Source organism: Zootoca vivipara, chromosome 7 (genome assembly GCF_965207765.1).
Source record: "Zootoca vivipara chromosome 7, rZooViv2.hap1.1, whole genome shotgun sequence".
Classification (NCBI taxonomy): Eukaryota; Metazoa; Chordata; class Lepidosauria; order Squamata; family Lacertidae; genus Zootoca; species Zootoca vivipara.
In genome coordinates this window covers 24,136,556-24,146,757 of record NC_142590.1, presented here as the reverse complement: position 1 = coordinate 24,146,757, position 10,202 = coordinate 24,136,556, and the positions used below count along the sequence as shown (strand labels likewise).

The window sequence follows — 10,202 nt, the reverse complement described above, 5'->3', positions numbered from 1 at the left end:
TCTCTCTCTCTCTCTCTCTCTCTCTCTCTCCCCTTCTCTCTCCCCGCCCCCACTTTTAAATATTCAACAACGAGAGCCAAAAACAAGAGAGAGAGGGAGAATTGTACACAGCAGCGAAGGAGGAAAAGCAGCCCCAACATTCCCAGTTTATGACAGCCTATTTAGAAGCAAATCCACCCTCCTCAAAATTTAAAAAAACAAAACAAAATTGCTTGTTTGTCAATGGATCTTTCACTGCACAAGCTTGAAGTAGCAAGCCCTTCCCCTCTCCCCTCGCCCAAAGAAAACACTTGATTCTCCCTTCCAATCTGTTGCTTCGAAAAGTCACAAACTCCTATCAACTTTTCAAAAACGGAACGCCAGCGGCACACGTTTTGGTGGGGTGAATTTGAGCATCGCACACAGACAGACACAGACACGCTCTGCGCTTTTCTTCGCAGAGTTCCCCCCTCCCCGGCCAAGCGCGTTTGGCTTAAGAAAATTAGCTAGTTTGGACCTACGCATTTGTTTAAAAAAAGATAAAAGTTTATTTCCTTCCCCCCCCCTTCGTTTTGTCATTTTTCAGTCATCAAAAATCTATATAATTTTTGTCGTCGCCGTCTAAGCATTTATTTTTCTTTTTTACTGAATCAAAAAAAAAAAGCATGGAAAAGGAGAGAGTAGAGGGGGAAGATTATTATTTTTTTGCTTCGTTGTCGTCCCCCACCACCATCACTAATGTGTATGTGACTTTTCTTTTTTCTTTTCTTTTCTTTCTTTTTTCTTTTCTTTTTTGGAACAACATATAATAAATATGATATATCACTTCGCACACCAGCCTGTTCAAAATGTACATTTTACATATCTCGTATATATCTATATATAGAGATAGATATAGATATATATATAGCATACGGAGAGCATGCCACTTTTCGGTAAGAAAAAAGGTCATGAGAAATTCAGTGCAAACTTCTCCGTCTCCCCAAGACCGCCGCCGTCTCCTCATCTTCTGGGATCAGTGTTTGGGGGGAGGGGCGTCCTCTCTCTCTCTCTTTCTCTCTCTGTGTCACTCAAGAGTCTTTGCTGCGACTGGCTGGATCTCAGTCTCTTTCTTGCACCCCCTCCCCAACTCTCTCCTAGACACGATCGCAAGCAACCCCCCCTCCCTCCGCAGTTTTCTTTCCCCCTCCTCCTCCGGCCAAGGGACAGGCTGACGCGGGCCTGGTTGGATGGGAAGATTCACTTACGGGTTCCAGAGTCCCCGCGCTCGCTCGGAGCCGGTCGCCTCCTCTCTCTTGCTGCTTGGAGAACCTCTCGCATCCACCGCCCCCCCCTCCTCCTCCTCCTCACTCGGCTGGGCTCCATCCTTGGCTGATTAGCTGTTGTCTTAAGTGAGGGGGAGTGAAGCGGGGGAGTCTGTTAGCGGAATGCGCGGGGGCGGGGAGCTGGGGGAGGACGAAGCTTCCCCCCCCCAGGGGGAGCGCTTTCACCGCGGGTGGGGGGTCCCCGGGAGAGGGTTGGACAAAGGGTTGAGGGCCGGCTGCCCTCCGGGTCCAAGGCCGTGGATCAGCACCCGGGGGACAAGAGGCCTCTGCAGCTGGGGGTGAGGCGCCGGAGGAGTCCGGTACATGCTACTGTACATAGCTGCGGCCGCCGCGGCCGCCGTGGTACTGTCCATGCTGCCTAGCAGGCTCGGGTGGTAGAAGTAGGGCGACGGGAACATCCGCTGCAGAGCCGAGTAATTCCCCGCTTCGGCCAGGAGCTCCAAGCCCACGGCCGTCTGCCGCTTCCACTTTGTCCTGCGGGAGAAGGGGAGAAAGAGACGCCGCTAGGCCGGGCCCACAGATTGCGGGGGGGGGGGAGTCGGGGAGGACAGGGGGAGAGGATCGGAAGGACAACTCCTCACCCTCTTTTTAAAAAAGAAAAAGAAAAGAAAAATAAGAGGGGAGCCCTTCTTGTAGGAGTAGAATCAAGGGCGCCACTTGGGTAGATCTCTGATTTATTTCCCTCCTTTGAATTATTGCCATGATCATTTCTTCCTTAAAGGTTATAGCGACTCTTAAATTATTGCATCCACCGTCCGGATGGCATAGGCGTAAAGGGCAATGGTTAATGATGAGGAATCGCTTCAAAATAATCGAACATATGAAGCAGTGCGTTAGGCACAGATAGAGCCATTCATCCTCCATTTTTTCTTTCCTCTGGTTCTAACTCGTCCCATATCTGAAGCTGAAGGCAGGTGACTTGAAAGCTCCCCACCTGAAAAGTCTACTAAAAGGCACATTTCCAAGCATACAACAAAACTTGAAACCTCTTTTTTTTCCATTATCAGCTCCTCAAACCAAACAACCACTCTCTTTCTCGCGCCACCCTCCTCTCTTAATTTTCTGCGCTTTAAAACCGGGAAGGCACAGCTCAGTCCGATTTACTAAAAAAAACGTCCATTTAAAAGGAACAACTAAAATACCCCTAACATTTCCATTCCTGAGGCAATTACTTGGGGGGGGGGTAAGCGCCACCTCCCTTATTTATAAAAAAAGAGAACCGACACAGAAGCTCCAACTTTTACCGACAATTCAGCTCAAGATAATTTGATTCTGCAAATAATCTCTCCCAATACCAAGAAGACGACAAAAACGCTTTGCGTCTTTATTTTGACCATTTTAGAAGACTTTTTGGGATGGGAAGTGTCAGCCTGGGTCATTGGGTCCTCCTGTTACTGAAGTTGATTTTAGACTAAATGGGTTTTAGATCAAATTATGAGAGGATAATTTAGAACGAAGAACTGAGAATTCTGTTCTTCCAAATTCCTGGTCTGGTGTGTGTGTGTGTGTGTGCGTGTGTGTGTGTGTGTAAAATTCACAGCAAGCATCACCCAACCGAAAGCAAATTAAGCCATTTGTTCGAATATTTCAACATACACACATCCAACTCCTGCCAGCCGGCTTAAAGGAACACTGATAAATAATCAGAGTATATAGCGAGTCAATTATTCCAGAACCATAGTGCAGTTTCCGTGTGCGTATGTGAGTTACACACACACACACACACACACACACACACACACACACACACATCCCCTTTCTGAGTCTCCATGCATCTCTCTCAGCCCCAGTAAGCTGCGGGAGCTGGTGCATCCTGCACACTTTCACTCTTTAGCTCTCCTTCTCTCTCACACACACACACTCACGACCCAGCAATTGCAGCCAAATTAATAAACATGGCGCTGCTGTTTAGATTGGCGATAAATGACACTAATGTTTTCCGACAGAATTAGGGTGGCTGCGACCGTATGTAATGAGACAGAAAATTATGGCAAAGACGACAACTGGACGCGCTTTTCCAACGCAGCAGTCATCGACGAGAAGCTAGAAATCCCCGCTTTCTGCTCTTGCAGCGCCTTTGTTGTTGTTGATTTCTTGAGGGGAGGGGTGGGAGACGTACTCATTTAAGACTTGGTTTCTTAATCCACCCCCCACCCCAGTTTATTATCCACAGGCGCCAAGAGCGAGGAAACGCTTGGGAAAAGGCAGCGCTTTCCAAGTGGGTTGGAGAGACGCGCCAAGAACCGAATTTTAAAAGGGGGAAAGAAATATGGGGCGAAGGAACATTGCGGGGGGAGAGAGAGAAACTGGGAGAGCGACCAAGAGGAAGCTGGGGCCTTAGGGAAAGTGGCCAGACCCGAGCCTGGAACTCTAAGGTCACCCGTCGAGGCAGGATCCCTCCACGTCGAGACTCCTGCCATGTTAATTAGCTTTCCCAAGAAGCCAAGCCACTGATTGACACGTTAACTCTCCACCACTTTCCATCCTTTGTTTTGCTGTGGGGAAGAGGGGGTTGATTCCTGTCTTTTACTTACTACCACAGTACACGTGTAGGAAAGGAGAGGGGCAAACTGGCGGGGGTTTGCGGGGCCCACAGGGAGAGAAGGCAACCGTCCCCAGCTCGACTTTGCGTCCTGGTTGGAGAAACCCAAACGCAGAGCACGCTTAGTTTCCGTGTTCCTTATCTGCGCTCTCTTGGTAAAGAACCTTGGATTGGGGCGGTGGAAGTGAAGCGGTTTGGAAACCGCAGACTTTATTTGGCTTCCCCGCTACCCAAAAAGCAGGCTTACGCGCAGGAAAGTCCTTTTTAAGGTTGCAGCCAAATCTGCAGACTTTCCTGGAAGTAAAACCATGGGACGTGCTTCCTGAAATGGAAGCAGGGCAGCAACTCCCCAGGCTGCGGATTGCATTCCTGTTGAGTTCCCCCTTCCTAAATTCAAACATAAGGGAGTCGGTGTATTGGGAAAACTGGGGAGGAAATGCCAAGGAGAGCCAAGGGAAAGGCCTTCGCCCCCTCCACGTGCTTCTGCCTGCCCTACCTTCGGTTTTGATACCAGGTTTTGACCTGCGTGTCGGTCAGGTTGAGGGCCGCCGCCAAATCCATGCGGTCTTGGACGCTGAGATACTTTTGCCTCTCGAAGCTCCTCTCCAGCTGGTTGAGCTGATGATCCGAGAAGGCCGTCCGCGCCTTGCGGGGCTTCTTGGCTCGCACAGGAGGGCTGTCTCGGCTGCTGGAGATCTCACGGTCTCCTTCTTCCTTTGTCCCTACGAAAGAACAAGACGTAGAGGTCGGGTTTTAGTGCCGGAGGAAAGCACGGAGACAGTGCACTGGGGCAGCGCAAAGCCAAACACAGCATCACCCCAGCCTGGTCTGGAGACCTTCCTTGTTTTGGATCTTGGTTGGATTCAACCGATTTGCTCAGTAGAACTGATTATGGTTTATTTTATTTTTTTGCGGGGGAGTGGTTGTATTTTTTTGCCGCAGTCCACAGCAGCTCAGTTTAGTTAAAGAAACTGGCCGCAGTAGGGTCCCATGGATTAAGATCTGAATCTCTGGGAGGAGGTTGTGACTCAAAAAAGGATTTCCCAGGAGTGGTGATTCCTCCTGTCGCGCACAAATAACACCCGTCTTTCTGGAGGGGCTTGATTTCCCTCTCCGTCCGACAAATCCCTATTTCTTTCCCCCGCTTTCGAAGTGCTCTTGGGGAAAACGGGTTATTATAAAACCAAGCCGTGGACTGCTACGTCACGGGGGACAGAAGCAAAGTTGGACTTCGCCTGCCCAGGTGACGACGGCGCAAGGGTTGCCGGGTTCTATTTGGCAACTCGGAGTTCTGTTCTGGGTTTGGTTTTCTGGTGCTGAAATGTTAGGAAATCGATATGTCAATCCATCTGTGTTCATACTGGGGTGTTTCTCTCCCTCCCCCCTTCTCTCTCTCTCTTTCTCGGCGCTCCTTGATCTTCCCTGCAGGAAGAACAATAATCTCTCTAATTGACCCACTGGGGAGGTTGGTGCACCAACTAACCAACAAAAAAAAATTGCTAGACGAGGCTGTACATCTGTTTTTGGACACTCTTATGCTAATGCTAAAATGGCAAAATGAATAGCATACTGGAGCGCCCATCTATTAGCCACTGCAAAATATCTGAAGGCTGTAAAATTAGCAAAATGTGTCTGCTCTTACCTCCGCGTTTCAAAGGCTCCTGCCCTGATAAGTGGGATTCCCTTGGCAGCAGCTTTTTATTATTATTATTTTCCCCAGCGATTGGCAGAATGTTACAGGGTTGCACACACGCGCCCTTATTTATTTGAATTTAAGAAAATGCACAATTCTTGCACACTCCTTAAGATAAGCCACGGAACCAGCAATACAGTATAAAATCTGCTGGCGAGGCTGCTTCACGAGGATTATAAAATAAAAATGAAAAGGGGGATCCAATATTTAAAATCCAACTTTTTTTAAAGATCACTTTCTTTGAATCCTCTCGGAAATGAGTCTTATTAATTAATAGTTCCTAAACTTCTGCGAGCTGTGTTTTAAAAATAGTGTAAACAGTAGTAGTAGTAGTAGTAATAGTAATAATACATATATGCATTTTAAAATATCTAATCACACCCAGCTATTATATTAGTGTTGTTGAAGAGCACACTTTCAGAACACAAATTTCTTGCACCACTACCAACTTTTTAATGGGTGGTAAAGGAAAAGATGCACAATTCCCAGCTATATATATATATATATATATATATATATATATATATATATATGGGAATTGTACATCTTTTCCTTTACCTCCCATTAAAAGTTGATATATATATATTCTTTAAATATTTAATTCTTTAAAATGCAAAAAGAAAAGTTTGAGAACTCTGTTTATCTATTTATTTGCAAAAAGCAAACAAACAAATAAACTAAAAGTGCTTTTCAATTTCCTGACCGGGCTTGGCTTTATTTTCCCCGTGCTTTTTTCTAAAACGTCTCAGCTCTTCGCTTATAGCCAAATCATCTCAACGTTCCAAGTCGACGTCCAAAGTTCCGAGAGGAATTTCGTGCTACAGAAACATTCGAGGACGGCTTGATTGGACGCGAAACTCGGGGGAGCACCGCGAGAATGTACCGAACGTTTGAAACATAAACAATGGAACGCTGGGAACGTTCGAAGCCTCCTCGCGCGTAAAAAAAGGAAGGCGAGGGAAGGAGGACGGAAAAGGCGCGCGCTGCCTTTACTCACCGTGACATTTCAGCTCGTTTTGGGAGTCGTCGCGTTTGTCCAGTTTGGTTTTGCTGTCGTCCTGCTCCAGCTTTGGCCGGAAGCTTTCGCTGGCCGCGTTGCTCTCTTGTTTGGGGGTGTGATGCGGGGACGAGACACTGGTGCTGTAAGGTGCACAAGCCGCCAGCGGTTTGCTGTCTCCCAAAATGTCTTTGATGAGAAACGAAGAAGTGGAAGTCCTGGGGGCACAGCTGCCCGAACCCAGTTGTTGTTGTTGCTGCTGCTGGGGAGATGGCTGCAAACTTTGCTGTTGCTGCTGCTGCGGGTGATGGAGGTGAAGATGCTGTGCAGGGAGCGCGTCTTGAGCCAAATGCTGCTGCTGCTGCTGCGGCGGCGGCTGCTCCGGATGCTCCGCCGTGACCGAGATGGGCGACGAGGGAGCCGTCCCCACAGTGTCTATTTCCGAGCAGGGGGAAGGGGTGGCTTGGCTGCGAAAATCCGCCGCACGGGCCTCGCCGTGGGCCGCTCGGAAGTCCCCGTTCATCATGCCCGGGCTGCCGGACCTGGGATTAGACAAAATCGTGTCTATTCCAAAACTGGAGCCGCTAGACCCTTCCATGGTCGCCGTTCCAAGAAGCGCCTTCGATCATCCCCCAGACCTCCCCCAACGCGGCTCCTTTTCTCTCTCTCGCACGAACAGGTTTTTTGTTTTTTTGCACGGAGTGGAATCTGGAAGATCGACCGACCCACGGATTTCAAAACAAAACAATCGACGCGGATCAATCCTGGACGACTCGGGAGCTCGCCAAGCCCGGCTGTCTAAGGCCGAAATTCACACGGGGGAAGGAGAGGGCTTGGGGAGGCAGAGCACGGAGGGGGGCGACGAGATGCGGACTTGAACAACACACAAAAGACGCAGAGAGACTCTGGAGGGGGGGTAATAACGATGGAGCAAGGGGAGAGTGAAGGAATAGAGGGAAATTGGGAGAGAAATCGGAGGGAAGACGCGATATCGGCACCTTCTTGAAGAGCTGGCCCTCCGTGCGCCCCACACTCGCCCCCCACCACACACACACGCCCCCCGCCACCCCCAGCCTGACACACGTGTTTGGAGTCTTGTTCAGGGAGCGCTAACAGAGAGCAGCCGCGCTCGCCCCGGTGGAATGGACGGCATCGCCTGGGCGCTGCGGAAGGGGGACGCGGAGTAAGAAGGTGGCTAGAGGAAAAGGAGGAGGAAGAAGAAGAAGAAGAAGAGGCGCGATGATGCTGGTGGCGAAGACAGAGGCGCGGCGGGGCGGGCGAGCCGGCGGGGCTGCCTGGTGCGGCACCTCGGTCTACTCGGTCTCTCGGTCCTCGAGCTCGCGCGCTCTCTCTCTCGCCTGCGCCCAGGAGTTATTGAACTTTCTTGGAAAGTTGAGGCGTGGTGCAAAAGCAGGAGGAGGAGGAGGAGGAGGAGGCGGAGGCGACTCCGAGCCTCGGCCACTGCCTGCCTCTTCCTCGCGCCAGCCGCCTTCTCTCCTGCCACTCCGCCCGTGACGTCACAGCCATTGCCAGCCGCCTGCGCGCACTTTATTCTAAACCGTCCAAGAGGGTTTAGGTTTGTTTGGGGTGGGTTTCATTCCCCCCCTTTGTGTGTGTGGGGGGGGGTTGTTTCTTTTCGCTTTTGGTCCGCCGTAGAATAGGAGCCCCCCCATTGGCAGCCACGATTGTCGAACCTGACGCTCAGCAGTTGGCAGCCAATAAGAGTGAAGGGAAGCTGGAGAAGGTGCGGGGGCGGGGGGAGATGGGGGAGGAGGGGGAGGACAAGGGACCTTGTCAGTTTCAGAACTGGGACTGTTCTTTTTTAGAATCTGCAGGCTTCCACCCTCCCTCCCACTCCTTCCCTCCCCAATTTTATATCTGGATGTAAATGGTTAGCTATTATCCACACTAGACGCCAATAAAAATCATTAAGAAATGCAGGATTTGTTTTAAAGGACAGAGAGAGAGAAAGATATTTAAGGGGTGAGACAGAACAGTTACAGTTCTCATTTGTGTGTGTGTGTGTGTGTGTTTGCCAGCTGTTGGGAGGTGTGAGATCTCACGTGCCCCAGATATTTAAATCAAGGCGATGCATTACAAAAGCGAAACAAGCATCCGCACAAGGGATCCATCCATTCCAAAGAGAAGGGGGGGTCAGTTCAGCTTTCTAGGGATTCCTTTCTGCTCTCCCCTATTCCCATATTTTCTTTGTCTGGGAGACAGGTGAGTATGGTGTCTTTTTTTGTTTTGCTTTTTAAAAAGAATAATAATAATGCAACATTCCTGGATGGTGGAAGCTAGGAATGAGGAGGCGGAAGAGGGAAACAGGGATGAAAGATAGACCAGATGAGATCTCGGTCGGGAGCCAAGTGGGGAAACTGCTCGCTTCGATTTCTCCAAGGGGCAAGCGAAGAGAAGGGAGCATCCGCGCCTGGTGAAAAGATGGGAGTCGTGCAAAGAGATGCCCATTTGCCGCCTGCATGCCTGGTCCTTTGGAGAGGCAGCTCACCGGCGCAGCGAAGCCCAGGGCCAGATGCGAAGTGTAGGGCTCGGGTGCCGCCCGCCAACTCCAATCTGCCAGATTCCAGGGGCCTCTGGTGCTCCCCCCCCTTTACTTTTCTTTCCTTCCTTCCTTCCTTCCTTCCTTCCTTCCTTCCTTCCTTCCTTCCTTCCTTCCTTCCTTCCTTCCTTCCCTCCCTCTGGTTTCCCCCTTGTACTAAGCTTCCAAGGCTTAGAACCGGAATAGTTCCTTCCTACTTATCTGCATGAGACTCCGGAAGTGTGCGTGCGTGTTGTGTGTGTGTGTGCATATACTTTTTTGTGTGTGACATTTTCCACCGATTCTTTGGAGATCCTCAACTTGCGTCACTTTCTCCAGGACGCCACGACTCCGACCTGTCTCTTGTTGAATGTCAGAGTAATGGGAACTGCCAGTGACAAGGCGACGTATTACTCCCGATTAAGTGCCGTGTCAGCCTAATTAGCAGAGTAATTATAAGGTGCTAATGAATGATTCAAAGTTCGGCGAGATACAGTTCACTCCGCATTGCGCCCTCCTGAAGGACTCGGGGAATCGAAGGTAAACGGGCCAGGAGTCTCCCCCCTCCCTCTAACCCACCCCCTGCGTCACACACACACACACACACACACACACACACACGACAAAATCCAAACCAGGGGGAGGGGGGCTTCTCTCAGCCATTATTTGTAGTGAAAGCGAAAGGACATTAAAGTAGAAACATAGAAAAGGAGGGAGGGATGTGGGTGGGTTGACACACACCTCCTTTAAAAAAAAGAGAGAGAGATGGATGTAATTTACAGTGGAGTGAGGAGGTGGGGAGACGCAGCGGTGCACCGTAGACTTTTCCCTGGGTGCGCCCCCGTTGCAGCGATGGTTCGCTTTTCAGAAAAGGAGAAGCAGATTTAGCTTCTGGCTAAAATATGTGAGAGGGGAGGGGCCGATTAGCTTGCAAAGGAACGTGGGCCGGTTTAAAACACCCCCTTGTCCAAAAGAAGAAGAAGAATAGAGAAACTCATCATAAGAGGGTGGGGAAAGCAAGAGAATCGGAGAAGGAAAGCAAATACCTGAGTTAGGTCTCGTCCCCTGCGTCTGGGCAGGTGTCTGCGAAGAATCCAGTGCCAAGCGACTTGGGACTACATTTAACA

At 50.0% G+C, this 10,202-nt stretch overlaps 1 protein-coding gene across 1 annotated transcript; it reads right to left on the bottom strand.

Moving 5' to 3' along the window:
• Nucleotides 1–1,465: 1,465 nt before the first annotated feature.
• On the bottom strand, nt 1,466–7,134 carry BARHL2 (BarH like homeobox 2). Its single transcript, XM_035124075.3, has 3 exons — nt 6,537–7,134; nt 4,343–4,568; nt 1,466–1,778 (listed from the first exon to the last, which is right to left on the bottom strand). The coding sequence occupies exons 1-3, from the start codon at nt 7,132–7,134 to the stop codon at nt 1,466–1,468; spliced, it is 1,137 nt and encodes a 378-aa protein (XP_034979966.3).
• Nucleotides 7,135–10,202: the final 3,068 nt, after the last annotated feature.

Bases quoted from the DNA above. Each gene is read 5' to 3' on its own strand.
- BARHL2 (XM_035124075.3), bottom strand. From the start codon at position 7,134: ATGGAAGGGTCTAGCGGCTCCAGTTTTGGAATAGACACGATTTTGTCT. The intron at 4,569-6,536 runs GTGAGTAAAGGC...GTTCTTTCGTAG, and splicing joins AAACGAGCTGAAATGTCACG to GGACAAAGGAAGAAGGAGAC. The intron at 1,779-4,342 runs GTAGGGCAGGCA...CTTCTCCCGCAG, and splicing joins ACCTGGTATCAAAACCGAAG to GACAAAGTGGAAGCGGCAGA.